Below are 22807 nucleotides of genomic sequence, written 5' to 3'. Positions count from 1 at the left end.
TGTGTAAGACTGTATAAGAGTGTATAAGAGTGTGAGTGTGAGTGTATGTGGGGGTGAGTGTTTGCATGCATGTACATGTGTGTATGAGTGTATGTAAGTGTGCGAGTGTGAAAGAGTGTGAGTGTCCAGGTGTTTATAAGAGCATGTGAGTGGAAGAGTGTTTAAGAGTATGAGTGTGTGAGTGTATGTGTGTGAGTGGTATGTGCATATATGTGCATATGTGTATATGCGTATGTGTGTGTGTGAATTGTGTGTGTGTCTTTATGAGTGTTTGTAAGAGTGTGTAAGAGAGTGTGTGAGTGTATGTGTATGTGAGAGTGGGTATATGCATGCGTGTGTGTGTGTGCATGTGTGCCTGTGTAAATAAGTGATTAGACTTTGGGTTTATAATCAGATATTTTTTCTATAAAATCCTTCCTTTAAAGTATATATTTTAGCCTACAATTAATGAACAATGTTATCTTTTCTCAAATTAGTAAAAATTAGTAGAAGATAATTTGGCCTCCAGAAAAAAGTGGATTCAGTAATGACAGGAGCTGTCATTTTAGCCTAACAGGTTGCTGGGGTTCCCCCAAATGACTCTACTTCTTGGACAAAACTAAACTCTTTCTAAGTTCACAAGAAAACTTTTAATAAGGAAAACAGAGTGGAGATAAGAGAGTGAAAGAAGAACCAGAAATAGAAAACCTTGTGACTTACAACGAAATTAAATCATTTATAGAAAGGCTGTCTGCCTGGAGGTGGGATGGCTCCTTTCCAGATCAGTGTGGCTCATTGTGTCTTTTCTCTTCTGCAGCTCACATTCAGTGACTTTCTTCTTGAGGCTCATCCAACTTGCACTTCAGACTCCGTCACTGTCAGGAATGGTGACTCCCCAGGATCGCCCGTCATAGGACGATACTGTGGACAGTCAGTCCCTAGGCCGATACAGTCTGGTTCCAACCAACTTATAGTGACTTTTAACACAAACAATCAAGGGCAAACTCGTGGATTTTATGCAACATGGAACACAAACGCTTTAGGTAAAAAAGAAAATATATATATATATCTTCTCTATATTTAGCATTTATTTTTTTCAGTGAGACATTTTTTTCCTTACCTAGTTTAAAGAATAGTCATTCCTGAGGAGGAGTGGGTTCCAGGACTCCACTCAATACCCAAATTTACAAGTGCTGAAGTTTCATGTACACAGATGTAGGACTTGTATATAATGTAGGTATGAATGTCCTCAGAAAACATTATCTCTAGATTATGTGTAATTCATAATAAAATACATATGTGATATCTATAGTTGCTAAATACCATATGGTCCAAGAAAGGACGACAAGAGACAAATAGTCTCACTCTCAGCTAACAGGAAGAATGTTCAAAGAGCTAAGACAGAGTGTGCATTATGAAGAGTTTTGGTTTATGTGTTGTCCCTGGAGACCTGGTTTGTTATTGAGTAGTTTAAGGATAAAGACAAACAGATGTAATTTGTGTTTTAGAATAAAAATAAGGGCTACTATGGACTATGGATTCTGAATCAAAAGAATACAAGTGATGGGATTTTTTTAAAGGTAGCATTGTACCTATGAAATATGAACATTGTGAAAAGTCTCAGAAACTCTAGGTGCTTGTATTGGATAGTTACTCAGGATTTTAGTAAATTCTAACCATCTCAGGGCAATTCTTCATCACAGAGTTGGTTAACATGAAGATCTCTATAGACTGAGTCCAACTCCTCATTAAGCCATTAGCTTTTCCTGAATTCACCAGAGAGTTACAGAAAAACCACTAGCTCCAAAGCCAAAGAGCCACACAATGTCCCTCCGTTTAAAGTCACTCTGCTCTGAATTCATATTTTTCCTTCTCATCCCTTAGGTATGTGTTTTAGGCTTATTGAAATAACCCTAGACTTTTCTTTCTTTATAGCACTATGATTTATTCAGAACCATAAATCAGTTTTAATATGAATAAGCAAAGACTACTTAGTAGGAGGACCTTCTCCAGTTAAAAAAAACAAAACATTTCATTAGTTCACTGTGGTAAACTAAGATTTCCAAGACTCATACGAGTGTACTCTCATGTGTTAGTAGTAAGAAAATGCAGAGCGAGTGTAGTCTGGCTGTCCACCTACTACACAGTCTTAAGGAAGTAGAAAAGATTGATTGTTTGGAGACAGAATTGGATTAGACTATCAGTTATAATCTGCAGGGCTCAGATCAAGTGACTTCAGATGCGTTAAGTGTGGGTGTACCGAAACAGTGACAGTCGTCCGTTGAAAGCCCTTCACATAATGGGCTCCTGCTTAGTCTCTGCCCCAAAGATGAATCAGATATAAGAAAAGATGAGTTGTGATCTCACATGTAGAAATGTTCTCTGGCCATCTTTGGTTTCCAAAGTCGCTATTTTATCTTGAAGATTAATGTTTTTTTTTCCATGAAAAATTTCCAGGTTGTGGGGGAACATTCCACTCAGCTAATGGTACAATCAAATCTCCTCACTGGCCTCAGACATTCCCAGAAAACAGCAGATGCTCCTGGACAGTGATCACTCACGAAAGTAAACACTGGGAGATTAGCTTTGACAGCAATTTCCGAATCCCCAGCAGTGACAGCCAGTGTCAGAACAGCTTCGTGAAGGTTGGTGCCCACCTTTGTTTAACTGGTTTCGTGAATGGAAGCATTTTGGCCACAGAGAACCCAAGTCATTTCTTGAAGAGAAGAGGGTACAGTTTTGCTGCTTGAAATGTTTCGGTGTAAAAGGAAGGAGCCTCAGCTGTTAGAAGGGAGATTTGAACCCCAGAGTGCACGGCGGAGTGACTAAATTAAGGACATTTTCCTCTGATTTTTCTTAAATTGTCATGAGCACTGATGGGTGGTCTTTCCTTTCTCTTTTATTTCTTCCTTCCTCTTTCCTTTCCCTCCCTCCTTGTTCTTTCTCTTTCTGTTCCTATCTTTGTCTTCCTTTCCAAAAAGAAAGTGCAAATGGTATAAGGTTTCATCACAAGGAAAAATTAATATATGCTATGAAAATTAGAGGAGATTGGAGTAGCCAATGACAGCCTTTATTCTGGACATCAGGAGTCCACACGGTAAAACAACCATGAAAGACACACTTTAAAACTGATGGCAAACAGGAAGGTTAGACAGGCAGCTTCTCTGTTCACGCGTCATGGATTGGCGCTTTCTACTTATATGACCATAACTGTATTGTAAGCTCACTTTAGCTGTGCTATTTTGCATCTTGGATATAGTAGCATGGGGAGACCATGCCTTTTAATGGGAAGACCCATAGGCCCAAGTCCCATTAGCAGGGAATACACTCATCGCTTTCATACTTACCGCCCATGTGCATTTTTATGATTCAATTTAATACTTTGGCTTCAAATTACTCAACTATAAAATAAAGAGGATGATCCCTACTCCAGTAGAGTTGTTTTAAACGGTAGAAATAATATGACATAATCGCATAAATACTACTAGTACTTTGAATATAAAAATTCCTTAATGAATGGAAATGCCCTTTTAAAAGTCAGTGTTATTATTTCATATTATCTCCCAAATTGTTTTATATCACATCCATCTATTCTTCCTATCTAAATGAAAGTCTAATACTAATAAAATATGCACATAATAAAATGGATTTAATATACACTCCCCTTAACTGAGTTTCCTCATGAAACAAGAGAGCTCTCTTTTTATGAGGCGAGTCAATGCAAAGTGTACAAGCTTCAATGACATCTTACTAATTTCTGAATGGGAAACAGTTATTCTGGGAAACCAACTTGGAATCATTCTTCCTTTGGATAGAATAGAAGTCTCTCTGATAGTGTCATATAAGCCCAGTGCCAACCCACATTGAGATCAATTGGTAAAATTGCCTAAAATAAGTAACAGAAGAAACACTATTTCACTGCCTGTGAGACATTTCAGTAGCAAGATTATAATAACTGTGTTATGAACACTTGTTAATGCCAAAGGATGCTTCTTTATAGATGGAAATCATGACTAAAGGGACCCAGGGATAGCAAACTCCTTGGAGTGGGCAGATCCTTAGTGTCTTTGAGTCAAGGATTATTCCCTTTGTAGACAGTAGGAAAAGTAGACAGAACGGTAAAAGGTCCAAAGTCCTTCTTTGTTCAAAAAATCAGAAATATTCTTCTGATTCCCTACAAGAGTACTAGTGGGGAAATCCTACTCAACTCTTCCTCTTTGATGGAGAAATGCACAGAGGTAAAAACATATGAAGGGAACTCTGTAGATTTAGAAAGCATTAACTAGACTAGGCCTGACTTTACACACATGTAACCCTAGCATTCAAGAGTAGAGGCAGGAGGACCAGGGTGTCCAACTCATTCTTGACTACATTAGAAGTTTGAGGACTGCCTGATCCACACGACACACTGTCTCAAAAAATAAAAGTAAGAAAATACAAGAAGCACCCCAGAAGTTCCATAAAGACCTAGGTGAAGAAAAGTATACCACAGATCTTCAGAAAATCCAATCACCATTGGAAACAGAGCCCGGAAGTATGTTCCAGATTATGCATTGAACATAAGCATGTGACACTGTTCTAGACAAACAAAGACTATTACACACTGAGTGAGGAAAACTTATCAAGTTATCTCAACCCTGGGATGACACAGATGTTGGACATGTGTGACAAGGATGTTAGTACTGCCGTCATCAAACCTCCTCAGGTATCGCCAAAGAGTCCTCTTTAAAGCTTTCTCATGACAAATAAGTAATAAACATCTTGACAAAGAAATGGTGTTTTGATGAGGAACTAAAAGCAAATTATAGAACTAAAAACAATGCAATAGAAGTAACTTTAATTTCAATAGTTAAGTGGAGATGACAAAGGTAAGTTTGAAGACAGAACAACAGAAGTCACTGCTTGGAACAATAAAGGGAAAATCAACTTTAAAATAGCAATCAAACATGAACAGAGCCTTAGGGGCCCATGAATAATAACAAAATACCCAACAGTCCTATCACGGTAGTTTTAGAAGGAAAGAAAACAATTCAACTGACAGATAGTCAAAGAAATAATGAAGTTCTGAAATAAAAGAACTGTCAGCAAGAAAATTTAGCATCTCAAAAATGACTCAATGTACAAGGAAGAATTTAAAAATTCCCATACAAAAAGGAAGCCCATAGAAAATATCTGTAAGGTACTTACCATTAACGATTGCTTAAGGGAATGTATTTAAGCGAGATAAAGTGGTGTGGAGAGGAACTTTGGAGTACAAGGGAAAAGGAGGGAACCAAGAACTGAGCAGAAATGTGTGCTTCAGTTAGAACATGCCTTTCCATATAAACTTATGGCCTCTATTTAGTAATTTAAACGGAAGACTATAATGGTGTCTGACAATGGAAAGTGGGAAAGGCACCCAAGTGCAGGCTGCATTTCCACGCTCCCCTCCAAATGGCCCCAGGTGAACGTCCGTGTAAACGTCAGCAGTCGTGCATGTTCACTTTAACGCCAAGGATAATAACAACTAACGCACAGGTAGGAAGGCCTAGGAGAAACAGTGCATTCCAATGTATATCTAGGAAATCAAGAAAAAATACACAGCGGATCGAGGAGTAGAGGAAGAAAATAGAACCCAAGCAGAAAATTGAGACCCCATGAGAGAGAGAGAGAGAGAGAGAGAGAGAGAGAGAGACAGAGACAGAGACAGAGACAGAGACAGAGAAAGAGAGTTAAATAACTTAGTTACACCAGGTTATTGAAGCCCATATTGGTAGGTTGAAAGAAAAGGATTTAAAATGATAAAACATGAAAACATTAATTAAAAAAATCAGTACTGGCCATATTAACACCTGCTAAAATGGAGTTCAAAGCTAAAAATAAATCGCTGTGGAATAAAATAATCAGTCTACCAGGAAGATGAAATGTGTCTAAATGTCCATTCATGAAGAAATAGTGCCAGGAAAGATGGGGAACAAAACTGGAGAGAGCTATGAAGATAGCTTTACAGTCGGGTTACGATTTCCACACTCGTTCTCCTCAGTAACTCATAGGGCATCCAAATAACAACTTACCAGGGTGAAGTGAACTCTGAAACCATGAAGCATTAGGATACAAAGGGCAGATGTAAAAGAAACTATACATCAGCAGTAGCATATACATTTCAGGATGTCTTTGTCACATACCAGGACAGACCACACGCTAAGATTAAAAAAAAATCAAAGTTCTAAACTGCAAAGAATATTTTCTCTGGTGGGATAAGGGTAAGGGCAAATTACTAAGCAATAATAGAAAAAGGGTGAGCAGTCAGCTAAAACAACCAGCCAGAGTGAATGTAGAAATCAAGTCTTTAATCGCTTCCTGAACTGTCACAGTCAAGAGGTGAAAGGGGCAAAGATGTGGGCTCTTCCCGACTTACTTTTTGATAAGAACCTGGTGAGGGTCAAGTAGTCAGAATAGAGAGAGAACTGATGCATGACTGTCTGAGCCCCAAAGGCAGGCAGAAAATACTCAGTACTGAGTGAAGAGTGGAAGGAAACATTTCTAATTCCCTCCTTTGCCCTCACAGAAAGGTCTTAAAGGTGCCCTGAATGTCTCTGGCTAGGGGCTGCTGAAAAAGAGACCTCCTGGGGAAGGTGCCTGCCGTAGGAATGCACCAGAGTGTGAGAGTGTACCTGGCCACCAGGGCCTCAGTCCCATGCAGCAACTCACTTCAGAGATGGGAACATGTTGGCTGCAGGAAAGTTATAGGAGGACACTGGGCTTGGCAGGGAAAATTTTTGTTACTGCCATTAGTCAGGTCTGAAACCGCAGAGAGGATTTTGGCAAATCCTCTCCTCAAATCTCTAAATACACGGATATCAAACACCTTAAAATAAGCCATGGGTCAGAGATGAAGTCTCAAAGGAAACTCAAAAGCACACAGAATGGAATCAATGAAAATAAGACCATTCAGGTATATTGATTATGGCAAAAACTCCGTTGAAAAGTGACTTGATAACACTAAAGATTTTGTGTTCCTTTTAAAAATAAAGTCAAAGCCATCAGTGAAGAAAAATAACGATAATAAGAGAAAGCCATGAATTTGACAAGAGGAGTAAAATTTAAAAAAAAAACCAATAAGATGGATCAATCTATTGCAAGACTGACAAAAATCAAAAGTGCAAACACAAATCACCGGTATTGGATAGGGTTGAATTAAGAGACATCAATACGCTCCTGCCACCCCTAAGAGTTTTAGGAGGAGCTGTACACAGCGTCCTTGGCTCATTTCCTTTAGTCACCGCCTTCCAGACTGAATGAGACTACTTTCATGGCCAAATGCCCTTGTAGAAGGCAAGATCACCTAATATAGACCAACCAGGAGTAACCGGATCGTTCCTTAAAACCTCTCTGCCCAGCTCTACAAAACCAATCACAATCTTCTTACAGCAACCAGAATGAGATTAAGCCACTCAAAAACCAGGTTCGAAAAAAAAAAAATTCCAGACTTGCCCATGACTTACTTAATCTTATTTTTTTTAATGGAATACAGTTATTTTCAAGCCTAAATATGGTAAGACATTGACGGGTGAAAAACAGTATTAAGTCATGTTTTTGACCCCAACAGGTTTGGGAAGGAAGGTTGATGATCAATAAGACCCTGTTAGCCACGAGCTGTGGAGATGTGGCTCCAAGTCCCATTGTCACATCAGGGAACATTTTCACTGCTGTCTTCCAATCTGAGGAGATGGCAGCCCAGGGCTTCTCTGCATCCTTCATTAGCCGTAAGTAACAATGCAATCTAAAGTGCTGTGGAAGGAGGGAAATAGTGAGAGAGCCACATCAAGAGTGGCTCGGTAGGGTCCCCGGAAGAAACATTGGAAAACCACCTAATTCTGAAGGAATGTCCTTCCTTCAGTAGTCAGTAAGATACAGGCATTTGCAGTCCATGCCCACCTCTTGATAAGGAAAAGGAAGGGAAGACTGGACTGTGGAATGAATTTAGGGGGAGGGGTTCAAGAGCAAGTCAAGTGAACACAATTCAAGAGGCTCCAGTCCTCTGCTGAGCACAAGTTAGGTCCCTGGCACCTGTAGCCATTTTCAAGTCTGAGGTGCTGTGGCCTGTGCACTGACTGAAACAAATCAGGTGTTCACTGTTTGCAAGGCACTGTTCAGGGAAAAGCTTGAGGAAAGGAACTGGAGGGAACCATGTAGTCAACGGATGTTTCAGACAGGAAGAAAAAGACAAGGGGATGGAAAGGGAGTGATGATGGCCAACTTCAGATCTCGCCTGGCTATTCAGATGAGCTGTCCGTACATGCGTGTGTGCGCGTGTGAGTGTATGAAAGAAAGGGCGGAGGTAGAGATGTTCATTTACTCAGTATAACAAGTATAAAAGGATACATGTATTGTCATGATTCTCAGGTCAGAGAGTGACATAAATTAGAAGTATATGAAAACAAGTGTCACTTTAGTAATGCAAAGGTATTAGGTGTTTTCTCTCTCTCTCTCTCTCTCTCTCTCTCTCTCTCTCTCTCTCTCTCTCTCTCTCTCTCTGCAACGCTATGGTTGAACCTAGGGCTTTATATATGCCAGATAAACACTAGTACAGAACTACATCCCCAGCCCTTCCTTTGCTGCTTTTTAAGTTTCGGCACAGCATCCAGCTAGATGCCTATGCTAGCCCTGAACATCCAGTACAGGAAGCTCAGGCTTGCCTTGGACCTACACTCTTAACTGCTTCTGGAAGAGCTGGGAGCAGAGGTGTGTGCTAATACACATGCCTTGTGTATCTGTGTGTCTGACACCCGGAATTCATGTGAGAATCTGATAAATATGGGCTAGTAAATAAAACTAGCTTTGAAAAGCAATTAACGTCGTTATTATGATTGGATTCTTCCTGAAAGTAATAGTTTTCTCATAAGACAATTAGAAAACACTTTATAAACTCTCAAGGTGATTAACATAATACTTTTGAAATAAAGTATTAAGTAATATTCAGGCAGACTTCGCTTCGTATGTGTGTTCATGTGCATGTTTTTGCTTGGTCCTGTGTGTAGGTATATATTGTGTGTATGTGAGTGCACAAGACAAGCTCAGGTATTCGTCAGGTGCTACCCACCCTTTTGTTTTGTTCTGTTTTGTTGATGAAGACTCTGAAATTGGCCTGGACCTTACTATATATGCTGGAGTGGCTGGCCAGCCAGGGGTCCTGCCTCACTCTCTCTCCCTACAGCTGGAACCCTAAAAGCACACCACCACGTCTGAGTTTGGTTTTGCCTTGATTCTAATACTGAGCTCAGGTCTCTATGCTTGCAGGGCTAGCACTGAACAGACTGAGTCACCTGCCCAGTCCTGAAAATTGCTTTCATCTTGTGTTGTTTCTTTACATGAACTATGTTTAACCTGTGATCATTTTTCTTTTAAAAATATCGTGAGATTTGAAGTCTGTCATGTGGCAAAATATCTACTACTTAGCATCTAAAATTCCTCATGACATTCTAAAATATGATTTTATTTTGCACACACATTGATCGATGAAACACAGACTCCTCTAGGTGCTCTCCTTCATTTGTAATCTCTCTGGAGACTTCGTGAAATGGAAGTCATATCTATCTCTTTTTTTTTTATGAAAAAGGTGCTACAGATGATAATGAATATCCCGATTTTGTTTTTATTCTCCTGCAGGGTGCGGACGCACATTCAATACCTCCACTGGTGACATCATCTCTCCAAACTTCCCGAAGCAATACGACAACAACATGAACTGCACCTACCTCATAGACGCTGACCCTCAGTCTCTGGTCATCCTGACTTTTGTGTCCTTTCATTTGGAAGGTATATTCACTCTTTTCCAAAAATTAATTAATGTTAGCTGATAAAAGTCATATATCTACACTGTTGACATAGGGTGTTTGTAAAGGTTTTGGTAAAGGGATAGATTACGACATGGCCATGTGAATCTAGTTAAAACATCTACTAACAAACTACAATGTCTTGATCTTGAGGATATGGAGACTCTATTCCTTTAGCAATATTCAGGTAGATAATGCACCCTTATTAATATAATCCCCGTACCATAGATTTTTTGGAGTTATTCTTTTTGCAAGATAAGGTCACGTACTGTGACCTCTGATAGACATCTTCCCTTCCTGGCCTTTAGTAACCAGTGTTCTGCTCTACAAGTGCAGTGGTGTTAGGTTTCACAGAGAAGTGAGAACGTGTGCAATAGTTTCCTGTGTATGACTTCTTTCATTTAGCGTAATGCTTTAAAATCCATCCATGTTGTCACCAACTACAGTTATGTCCTTCTTGTAAGGACAGGACAGTGGTCTATTGTGTTCTTTTGTCCACCCGTCCATCCATCTGTCTATCCAACTGCCTGTTTGCCTGTCTGTCTGTGTCATTCTCTTGATTCACCAGGCAAAGGACATTTGGGTTGATTTCATGTCTTGGCTATTATGGATAATCATGCAGCAAACATGGAGGAACAGGTCAGTCTTCATCACACTGACTTCACTTCCTCCTCGGGTGTATGCCCAGAAGTGGAGTTACTGGATAATAGCATATGTCTATTATTAAATTTTTGAGAGGGCCCTCTTTTCCTTCATGGCTGAAGTAATTTACATTCCCATATATTCACCATTACTCAACTTTTGTCTTTTGATAATATCCAAGGATTCAGTTTATCTCAGGCAAGTTACAAATAATCAAGTGATTAATGAGAGAGAGGTGTGTAGGCAGAATGGTCTAAAACGTCCCCTTGAAGATATTAATAAACACCTTTTGAAATGTAATGGAAGTGGAAATAAAATTATACCCTTTTATCTTCATACCGAAGATTGAACTTGGGGCCTATTGCATGAGCAGCAAACACTCTGCAGACAAGCTATAGCCACACCCATTACTTTTTATTGTGAAACAGGGTGTCATTAAGCTGCCCAAGCTGGTCTTGAGTTTTGATGTAAATCAAGCATGCCTCTAACTCCTGCTTCAGTCTGCAGAGAAGCCAAGGTCACAGGCCTGGCTTCCTTATGGTTTTTAAAAAAAACATCAGTACCATATTATATATTCTATGAAGAACTGAAAAAATATAATAACTTTAAAGAGATAGGCACCACATAAAATTGCTTAAGGATAATGCATCTGAAACCTGTTAAATTTTAACAGAGCATCATATTTTTCAAGCACAGGGCATTGGACTAAGGGATGTACATCAAGATTGGCAAGTGATCTGCCACTGAGCTATGTCCCGAGGCCTATTTCATTTTTTGTTTTGAGGTAGAGTCTGGCTAAACTCCTCAAGTTGGCCATGAACTTGCTCTATTGACTTGGTTGGCCTCAAACTAGCAAAATGCCTCAGCCTCCCAAGTAGCTGGGATTATAGGCCTATGCCATCAGGTCGTGCGCATTGGTTTTAATGTATTCCTTTCTGTACTTGACACACATGCATATAAATACATACCTACAATCTCTGTAAACTGGCCAATGAGAGAAGTGATCCTTCGAGTCAGAATGGGCAGTCAATCCATACTGAATGAGTGAGTGGGTAGACAAGATTAGGATCCATTCTGCTTTCCTGAAATAGCACCATGGGATATCCCTTCATATGTGTTCTGTGAGCACCATCCCCCATGTTCAGATTCCCCAGTGGCAAAGTGTCCAAGCACACACTCTACCCATTTCTCAACTCCAAGGACAGGGCTGTTTGCCCAGTAAGGTTGTTAGTGTAAGCTAGGCTGTGACAGCTAATATACACTAGATGTTTGGTGAAGACGATAGAAATCCCTTCCAATAGGTGTGTGTTTTTGCCTACTCAGGGTCATAGTTTCACTTTCTCACAAATCAGCTATCTATAAACTTCAATTAATCTGTCATTACGCCAACATATTTCTGTATGTTTGAGTCTGAGAGGATACAAGAGCAGCAGGCACATTGACCTAGTGTGAGACCAAGAATCAAACTCAGCATTGGTAATGTTTCCCTGCAGTGTGTGACTTTTGGTTTAGCAATCTTATACATTTTTGATAACTAAATAAATTTCTATAGACTAAATAAAAAAACAAACCACATACAAAACATTGCGTATTCTGTGATTTCATTTGTGAGAAAAGTTCAGAATAATGAAATCACACACAGAGAAAGTAGTCTCATGGGCCAGGGCCACAGTACAAGGAGCAGAGAGCTAGGGATTGATTCTCAATGGGTGGTGTCAGAATGTAGAATTGGGAAGGCTATTAAATTCTTACAGTGCTATGGGAGCATCAACCGGGAATACTTTGCCCAAGAGCCTTTGGGGAAACCTGGAAAATACTCAGTTCTAGTATCTCAAACTCTGTAAGTTTGTTCTCACAAATAAGAGACTTCAAATATTTATATACAACGATGTATCTTTTACAACATGTTTAGTTTCATGAGTACATTCGTAAAATGTTTTAGAGGACAACATGCTTACATATGATGCTTCTCTATGTTAATAAGAATCAGGTTATAATGACTGTGTTTCTATGATGTTCTGAGAGTTGACACCTACATAAAAATGTGTGCAACAGGGGCAAACGTCTTCTTAATGCCTTTGGAAGCTGCTTTATGTTGTCTTGCAGGAGGGGAGATAGAATGCACCTTTTCTTTAAGTTAGAAGACGACGTTGATATAAATTTACAATCACTAAAGCCCTGAAATTGATGTTCTGCATGAACATTGGAAATGGTTGTCAGGAACTATCAGGGGGTTCCTCATGTTCTGCTCACGGTCATTCTTATCTGTATCCAGGCGCTGTGTGACATTTTTCTTAAGAGCAGCAATATTGACATTGTGGGCTGCATGGGTTTTTATGTTTGTTTGTTTTGTTTGCTCTGTTTTGCTTTATGGAAAGTCTTCTCAGTGTTTAGGAATGGCCCCACGAGTGTTTAAGTCCATCTACTGGCTTCCCTGTCCTCTATCCCATTCTCCTACATGACAGCAAAAATTATCTTCAGATATCACTTTGCATAACCTCTGGGAGGCAAGTTGCTCTGGTTGATAATTCCTGGGTAATCAGAATGGTTCTGTATAGGAAGGGAATTCTGAGTAGCAACTAGATAGAGTTCTGTCTGCTTTCTCTTGTCTGCTCATGTTTTGCCTCTTGGGGAAATATTTCCTGTGGAGCTGAAGTCACATAAAGAAAATCATTTCCTAATTTTGTTTGTGATTTCTACGTCAGTTACAGAATCGTAGTATTTTGTCTGCATTTCTGCTCTGATGCTAGTCGTTCTGTGCTCTTTGTAGATCGCTCAGCTATCACCGGAACCTGTGATCATGATGGCTTGCACATCATCAAAGGTCGTAACCTCTCTTCCACTCCTCTCGTGACCATATGTGGTTCTGAAACTTTGCGTCCCCTCACTGTGGACGGCCCAGTGTTGCTCAACTTCTATTCTGATGCATACACCACAGACTTTGGCTTCAAGATTTCCTACAGAGCCATCAGTGAGTGCTGCTGTCCTTTGGAATTTTCTTGTCTTGTGTAATTTGCCATAAGTAGTTTTTGTTATTATTCATCATGTGTCGCCAACTTGAAGGTTCAGAAATATTAAGACTGAAAATGATTAATTAGGCACATGGTAAAAAAATAGTTAATTTTCTTTAAAATAAATCATTGGAGGCTGTGGAGATGATTCTGTGACTAAAAGAACTTGCTGCTTTTTCAGAGGACCTGGGTTTGGTTCCCACTACTCAGATGGCCTTAAATGCCCTTTTCAGACCTCCATGAGTACTGTATGCATGTAACACACACACAGACAAACAGGCATACAGACGTGCATAAATTTTAAAATACATATTTTTTTAAAAATAAAATAAAAATTGACATTTCCCCCTGAAATTTGGCTAAAATTACCCTCTGAACATAAAACAGAGAATTGAGATTGATTTTGTGACAGAAGCTTATCCTACACAGCCACTTCAGTGAAACAGGCACACAAAACCGTTCCTGAGTTTGTTCTGTCTTTGCTTAACCACACGAATGGCTAATGGTAGGAAAGGAAGTTGTTTCTCCTCATGAACTTCATGAGAATACGACCTGGTGTTTATGCATGTAAAGAGTCTCATGATTTGTTCTCCACAGCTGGGGTCTAGTTCCTGATCCTCAGTGACTAAAAAGAATGATTTTCTGATGCTTTTTATGCCAGATTGCATCAACAGAATAAAATGCATCTCCTCTTGTGCTCTGAGATGAAGAGGAAGAGGATTTGTTTTATTCTTTTAGTTAACTAATTAGCTAATTGGATAATTTGAATAATTAGGCCCCTGATGTATATTTTGCTTTTTTACCCCTTAGTGTCTTAAAGTGTGACAAACACGGTTCTATCAACCCCTTTAAGTCTTATTTTAAGAATATTGTTGCTACTGGCTTCAAGTCTTGGCAGTTTGTGGAGATGGAAGTTGTTTGGGCACTGATAAGCTTTCAGAGATCATGTAATTAGCCTCAAAGAAAATAGAGCGGTTGCCACCCAAGCTGACATTTAATTCATGAGCTGTACCCAGGGGTCTAAATGCATGAAGACTTTTGGCACAGAAAAGAATATGCCCAGTAATGGGCAGAGTTGAGGCAAAACCAAATAAACAAAAACCTTAAATAACAGCCACAGATTTTGTCTAATCGTGGAGATATGTTGGTGGAGTATGTTCATTGGTAACCATAGAAACATAATCAAAATATACAAGCTTCCTGTAATTTTAGAATCATAAAACAAATAAACATGCTCCAAGAATACCAGCATTAGGTGGGAATATCTGATCCTTCCTAGATGAAAGCTACACAAAGACAATACCTTAATAGTCATAATGGAAATTTTTATTATATTTTGTAGTGATTACATTGTTGACTACGGAGTACTGCAAAGGGCTGTTAATGGCTGGAGTTAGATCAGGGAGTAGGCCAAACATCCTCATGCTTATTGAAGACAAATGACACAAAAAATTTACATAAGCATAAACTCTATCAGTCTCACAACTAAGTAAAAATCTGTAGAACCCAAGAGCGAGACATTTGAACCACAGAAGTAACACTTTACCCTGTGAGTGTCTATCCCTACTGGAGAGGACCAGATCCATGGTTTCAGATTTCTGCATTGTAGTCTCCCCTATGAGGAGAACAAATAGAGTTCTGCCTGCTGTCTTTGAGCATCCCGTTGCCATGTCATCTGTCAACCAGTCATTTAGAGTGAGAGGCAGACATCCCAATACATGAAGCCTTCTTTCCTTTTGCACTCACACTGTTTGTCTTGGATTTATTACCTTCCAAAATGTGCCTTAAAATATACTTCTACATTTCTTTTCCCTGGAAAGGTCAAATTTATTTTTAAACACAATGAAGGAGGTTAGGTCATCTGAAGAGCAATCAATATGAACTCTGTCAGGAGACAGTAAACAATAGCTTAGACTATCCCCAAAATGATTTGCTTATGTTGTGAATTACCACCTTCTGCACGCTCCCTTGTCTTCTGTTCTAGCCTGTGGTGGGATCTACAATGAATCCTCTGGAATCCTTAGGAGCCCTTCCTACTCATACAGCAACTACCCCAACAACCTCTACTGTGTCTACAGCCTCCATGTTAGAAGCAGCAGAGTGATAATAATCAGGTATGTAAGAAAAAAAAAGGGTCTACATTAGAAAATGTCTTCAGCTCTGTTCACAGGAAAGCTGCCTTGCTGACAGTATGAGTTCTCATGGTGGCTTAGCTGGGATCTAGAGAAAAGCAGAGGGGTCCCACATGGCAGGACAGCCCCCACCCTCCACCCAATCCAGTAGAGATTGAGGTGAAAACAGAAGCTTCACCAGTTAAAACAATCCTTGTAATTTCTCAACAGCTGTGAAGGAGCGTCTTACAGTAGCTATCAGTTTACAAGCCTTTCTTAAAATCAAAGAAGATATGACGGGTTAGGACGAAGAGTTGCCATTTGCTAAACATTTACTGTACATGAGAAGTTCTGCTCAACACTTTCCTTTAATGTTTTTTGTACTGTTAAAACATCATGAGAAATATACATGTGTATTTGTGTATGTGTCCCAAAAGGGCTCACATCTTCTCTAAGGTAACACATATTTAAATGAAGAGTAAAAATCTGGGTTCTCATTTACTGTTTCCCAAAGCCAATGTCCTATCTTATCTCCTGAGGATAAACTTAGTCCCATAAAGTTTATTTTTATTTGCTAATCAAAGCAACTCTAAATTGTTGCTTTACATAATATTGCCTTGGTTAGGGTTTCCACTGCTGTAAAGAGACACCATGACCAAAGCAACTCTTATGAAGGATAGCATTTAATTGGGGCTGGCTTATAGTTTCAGAAGTTCAGTCCATTATTATCATGGCGGGAAGCACGGCAGCATCCAGACAGGCATGATACTGGAAAAGGAGCTGAGAATTGTACATCTTGATCAGAAGGCAGCCAGGAGAAGACTGACTCACAGGCAGTTAGGAAGAGGGTCTCATTGCCCACCCCCACAGTTACATATTTCCTCCAACAAGACTCCAAAAAGGCCACATCTCCTAATAGTGCCACTCCTTGTGCCAAACATTTTCAAACCACCGCAGCTATGTCATTTGTAAATTATCTGTCTAATTCTACTTATTTCAAGCAAGACTGATAAAGAAAATGCAGCCCCCATTACCCAGAAGTCTAAAGTGTGAGTCTTCTTTCTCTTAACATGGTTTATTTCAATCTCACTGATACCTGAAACTTCTAGCCTGTGAAATGAAATCGGAGGATACTTGATTAGAGTACAGAATTTTCTACCTAGAAGCTTGACAAGCTGTGACAATACCCCTCCATCCCCTATTTGTGACTGATAGTTTATGAACTCTGAGGCTTACTGTCAGCATTTGTGTGGCCATTTTGGAAGAAGGAGACAAGAGACTGGAAGAACCATAACTAAGCTATATGAAACCAGATTTTCTTCCACTTGTCTTAATGTTTTCCCCATAAATAAATAATAAAACAACACTGTCACTTATCATACAGCACAAGGAAGAAAGGAGGATTTTAGGAGTTACACGCAGGTAATGGTAAGATGTGCTGAAAGGAGTCAGGTTTCTTAGAGGTGCAGTTGCCCTCGTTAAGACAGTACCCTCTACCTGTGCTCTAAATGTGGTAGATCACATCAAAACAGGACATGTAGCAGCTTGAGGTTCAGCAGGAGAGACAGGGTGAGATACGATGATGGGGATCAGGGAGGATCAAAAATGTGACCAAAGCACATTATGTAGATATGAAATTGTGGTATCTAAAAATTGAACTCTATTGAACATAGGCCCAGATTATCTGGAAGCATAGAACTGTATCTTACTCATTTTTATATCCCCAGTTCCTACCACAGTTATCAGTTATAATAGCTACCAAACAAATACTGCCTTCAGTCCATCAGTAATGTCTTATTTACAAGATTCCTTCCCCCGAGAAGCTCGAGGACTGTGTTGTCAGGTTTTTGCTTTTCTTCTTTATCATTACCAGAACTACAGGTGTGGTTTAATGGGCACAGAAGAAGACATAAGCAATAACCAGGTACCCTTTACAGGTTCAATGATTTCGATGTGGCTCCTTCCAACCTTTGTGCACATGACTTCCTGGAGGTGTTTGATGGTCCCAGCATTGGAAATCGATCTCTTGGAAAGTTCTGTGGTTCCACGCGTCCACAAACTGTTAAGAGCACCAATAGCAGCCTGACCCTGCTGTTCAAGACAGATTCTTCTCAAACAGCAAGAGGTTGGAAAATATTTTTCCGGGAGACAATAGGTGAGCATATGAGATGTGAAAGTCTTTTTCTTATGACTTCTTCTTCTCTGCTGTATTTAATTCCCATTCCCTCTGCCCCCAGCTAACCACAGTTGATTTTTTTATAAATATATAGGAGGCCCAAACAGAAGGCAGCATTGGCTATGGTCCATTTATTCTTAGAGAGATAAAGACTCTTGGGAATTTCAAGAACTGACTTTATGACTGTAAAAAAAATAAAATAAAATAAAGGAATGCTTCAAGAACCCAACACCTAAGAAAAGAACTTAGTACAGAGGTCTTGATAGGACATGGCCTAGGCTCTAACTTCCACAAGTGGGAATGGAGGTAGAGAAAGGACCAAAGCCCCCATAGGTCCTTAGAAAGAAAAATTAATCAGAGATATAGCATCTGAAGCTTGATGGAACACTACTAGGGCATGCAAGTTGAGAATGAAGTCTTACACTCAATTTGCTGAATGGTGATACCTTAGTCTATGTTCTCCAGGGAGAATGTTGTATCAAGTTGCCTTATTTGTAGTTGTCAAGGCCTGACAGATACTTCAGTGGAGATTCTAGGAGATAGTTGAAAGGCATTTGGTCTGGAAATGGTGGTCTCAGACTCATATGAGATTGCAGGGATGGCTGTGTGTGAGGATGAACTGAAACCAAGAACCCAGCTTATGGCCACAGCACATGAAAAGTTATTATCTATGTAGGATTAGTCCAGGAACACCCATCCTTTCAAATAAAAGGCACTTAATCAGTTCTCTGTTTGCACCAGTTGCTTCAATGGTATAATTTCTATTCGACTCTGGGAAATGTTTTGATTTTTTTTTCCTTGACTATTGATGTGATTGATGTTCTGAGATCTAATGGAGCTTCAAACAAACCCCGTACTCTGAGAAGATGCAGAAAGGATGTGAGGGAATTTCCCACAGAAAATCATCTGGGCTCTTGTTTCCGGGCCTAGCTTTCCCCATTCACCTTCATCTCTGTGATCTGAAAACGAAGAACACTTCAAACATCGTTTTGTTTTCTGTGTTAGGCTCCCCTGGATTTGTTTTTAAAGATTTATTTTATTTATCCGTGTGACGTGTGGATGTCTGTCTGCCTGTGTCTGTGTGAGTGAATATGCACACGTGTGCGCAGATACCCACAGGGGCCAGAGAAGGTGCTCGGGACTTTGGAGCTGCAGTCATTGGTACCAGTGAGCTGGACCATGCGGGTCCTGGGATCCAATTTGTAGGTCCTGGGTTCTTCTGACTGAGAAGCAAGAGATCCTGGCTGCTGAGCCATCTCTCCAGACACTAATGTTTCATAAGTTCCTCATAAATTGTGGACATTGTGACAATTGTACCAGAAAGACCCTTTGCCACCTACCTTTCTCAACTGTCGTGACAATAACTTGAAAGCAGGTCTCATAAGACACAGAATGAGGCCTCCCTAGAGTGGTGTGAGTGAGGGGACATGATCCCACTGAGCTTCCAGGATCCACAAAACTAAAATTACCTAAGAAGATGAACATTTTTTTCTGGACTTAGCGACTCTGCATCTTCTATTAGAGCGCCCATGGCTCTGAGATCCCACTTGTTCTGTTGGTTTGGATGACACATGCCAGGTTCCCTGCCCCCTGCTGATCACAGCAAACATGGTGACAATAGAGGCCACTATCTGTCTTCCTTCACCTGGGTTATTAGTCATTAGAGAATGAGTCAGGTGGCTTTAATGTCAAACTCGGGGGCTGTGGCGAGAGGAAGGCATAAATACAAAAAACACATGTGTAACCCAGACAGAATGAATCACAGGTCAACAAAGGAAGGAAGGTGGTCAAACGGGAAGAACTGTGTGCCAGAGCTCAGGTACCCAGGATGCGGGGACCCATCATGCTCCTGACTGTGATGGAGCTCTTGGAAAACCTAACCTCTCCATGCTCAATTTTATATACTGAAGGATACCAGAAAAACATTTAAACAATTTTTAAAAGGCGAGATCGGCTTGAAATATTAGCACTTTCTACCATTTAAGAATCTGTTATAGATAAAGTAGATCAGATCCTGGAGCACACTGTGGCTATCCTAAAGTATATTTTATAACTTAAATCAAATCAGAGACTGAATTCTAATTAAATCCCAAGGCCTTGCAGAGGTCCCAGACATAAATAAGTTACTCCGTCACTGGTGCTTAATGAACGAACTAAAGATTGGTTGGTTAAACTATGCCTAGTTCGAAATTACATTTTATGTGCCTAATATATATTATACCTATGCTTAGTTTATTCTCAAAATTGATTCACAATTCATAGAGTTAAACTATTTTTGCATAGAAGAGGTTGGAATCCCTTTCGTCCACATCTGGAGATACTGGATCTGACTCAATAGTGGATCGCATGAGCTTAGTCTCTGGTCCTGTTGTCATACTCTGGGGAAAACATCTCTCAAAGGTGCTAACAGTACAGACAGTGGGAATAGTGGGAGGTGAGCAAGGGAATAAAAACAGTTAACATCTAAAGGGCATGTAAGGGTTAACATGTAAAAGGCAAAGGCCTGGGGTCCCAGAGGCAAAAAAAAAAAAAACAAAAAACAAAAAAAAAAACTTGGTCTCAACACATGGAGAAGACTCTTATGCCCACTTGGGAATTCTGCTTCTGGTTATACTTAGCTTTCCCAGTTGTGGCTTCAAGTTTAAACTCTGAGAGGCACTCCAAAACTGTATAGCCTAACAATCAAAGAATGAACTTTCTATCATTCACTGATATTAAGAATATGTGTGTGTCTGGGTGTCTCTGAGCAGCCGGAAAAGGCTGCCAACTGCCCTGGCTTCGAGAAGCACAAATGGAGTCAGAGAGCTGCTTTATCAGGTGAACATTTTGATAAATCACTAGTCACATAGCTGTCGGGGAAGCGATGATGGGGTATGAGCTGAAAGCAACCAGGGGCTGCTATTTGTCTGCTCCCTTAATATCATTTGCTTCCTTTTATGAAGTCTGGGGATGAGATGAGCTGAAACTGTAAACCCACATAAAGAGAACTAGATGGAGCTCATCTCTGCCCTGTGTGAGCCTCTAGCTTTCACCGTTGATTAGCCGTCCTCTGGAGAGAAAGCTAGGCAACGCAGGCTATCTGCAGGCTATTCTTTGGGGACTCGGGGAAAAGAGTATTAGCCTTGCTTAGAATGTGTGAACGGGATAAAGAAAGCAGATTCATAGTCCACAGTTCATCAGAACCCTACAGACTCATGCAGGAGACAGGAGTTAAATTTTGGATCAGCAAGAAAAAGAGAAAGGTTTTAATAAATATTCCAGTAGCAATCAAGTGTCCATTTTCCCTACCTCGGAATGGCTACGTTGGCCCTGAGTCTGATAGGGTAGGATTGTCTGCCCTTGAGCAAATGAACCAAATGGTTTTCTAGAGACTAAGCTATGCCGTGAGATGATGGTCAGATAAGGTAATACTATGAGCAGCATTCAGGAGCGAAGGACCTGGGAAGCACTGACTGAGCATGCCTGAAACCACACCCTATGCACAGTGCACCTCAGCATGGTCTCCAATAGCTGGACGATCAGGTTAAGTTACTGCAACCATAAATTCCCTGTAATCATCTTTCCCCACATTGGATTGGTTTTGATGTAGTGCTCTCAGGTACATAAAAGCAAAATATAATCAGCAATAAGCTTAAGCATCCTTTAGGTATCGATGAGTCATTCAGAAACACTGAAAGTTCTGAGGGACAGGCTTTCTCCATGCTCTAACCGGCAAGGAGTCTGCCCACGGGGTACGGCAGCGTCCTATCCTGTTCACTCACAGGCAAAGATGTCAGCCAAGCAGAGTAATGAGAGCCCATGCCAAGCCCCTCCTTCCCCAGACTGCTTTATCCAGCCTTCAGGACTCCCTCAGGGGCCAGGAATTGACACATTTTACAATGCAGGAAATGAGAAGTGCTTGTTAGAGAGTAAGCAATTTGTGGTCAAACCAAGCATTGAACCAGATAACAATAGCCAAGGCTAAAGGGAGGCGCCCGGAAGGTTTCCTAAGAGGAGAGTTGGCGTTTCTCTTCCTCTGCGTTGGAACTCATTCTTTCCATGACCATCTTCCTGTTGGGCTTTACCTGTTTTTAAGTCGTAGCATGTCAGTCCGGAAGAGTACATTTTGTTATACCATTACTACATGATAGTACAACATAGGACAGCTACATATATTTATATATGGTATATTATAACATAAATAGTTACAACCCTTTCATTTCATATTCACATGTTATACAACATATGCTAGAATATATAATATTTAAATACATATGACTTACTTATTAAACTTTATATAAATAACAAAACTATACTTTAGGTATAATTTATGAAATTTAGTATATAATTATAACGTATACGTAATGTGTAGAAACAAATATATGTTGTAAAAACTACCTTTTGGTGTTGATTAAAAAAAAAGTCACATATTTCCGAATGACTCATCATACTATGTATACTATATAGTATGCTGATATACTGACTACTCCGAGATTCAAACTCCTTCAGTTATTACATCTGGCATTTGTTCTTGCTAAGAAGCATTTCCTACTGTGAAACTCCTCATTAGGCAAAGTAGTCACTATTTTGGATCTTTTATTGAAAATTTCAGTACTGTTCTGCTAAAATATGCTGTCAAATATGGCATGAAAGTTAGAAAAGCTGGCTTTGGAAGTAGGCTAACACTCGTTGCTAAAAGGGTATTTTGCTAATATGTGTGTACCTGTGCATATTCATGTGTTTTTATAGTAGCAACAGCCTTATGATCAAGAAATAGGTTTCATTATAAAAACTATCTTCCTAACCCTATACTAGAAGGCAGAGGTCCATCTAGCTATGATTTGTGTCCTATGTATTCCTTCACTGTTTTGACAATATTCCCTATCTATGTGGGCAGTGCTTTTAAGAATGTAAAAGTGAGTGTAGCAAGCTCCTATGCTTGACAAACTCTACATATCAGAAGTCAGCCACTCCTTATAAATTTAGTATGATACCCCTCTTTAACTACGGTGGCCCTGAATCTCAGTGTGTTTATAATCTTAACAAGTTTGGCTTGGGCAATATGCCTGAGTATGCTCTCTTGGTCTTCTAATC

General features: G+C 39.9%; 1 protein-coding gene across 1 annotated transcript in view; it reads left to right on the top strand.

Annotated features, from left to right (window-relative positions):
* The window catches only part of Cubn (cubilin), a 208076-nt gene that overhangs the window by 163237 nt on the left and 22032 nt on the right, over window positions 1–22807 (top strand). The window contains exons 53-59 of the mRNA NM_053332.4: window positions 797–1022; window positions 2437–2624; window positions 7568–7724; window positions 9628–9777; window positions 13207–13407; window positions 15432–15561; window positions 17496–17713. Of these exons, the coding sequence (NP_445784.3) occupies window positions 797–1022; window positions 2437–2624; window positions 7568–7724; window positions 9628–9777; window positions 13207–13407; window positions 15432–15561; window positions 17496–17713 (1270 nt within the window). The remainder of the gene's footprint in view (window positions 1–796; window positions 1023–2436; window positions 2625–7567; window positions 7725–9627; window positions 9778–13206; window positions 13408–15431; window positions 15562–17495; window positions 17714–22807) is intronic.

Source organism: Rattus norvegicus, chromosome 17 (assembly GCF_036323735.1).
Source record: "Rattus norvegicus strain BN/NHsdMcwi chromosome 17, GRCr8, whole genome shotgun sequence".
NCBI lineage: Eukaryota > Metazoa > Chordata > Mammalia > Rodentia > Muridae > Rattus > Rattus norvegicus.
The sequence above is the reverse complement of the archived record's forward strand: the minus strand, read 5'-3'. Positions and strand labels throughout refer to the sequence as shown.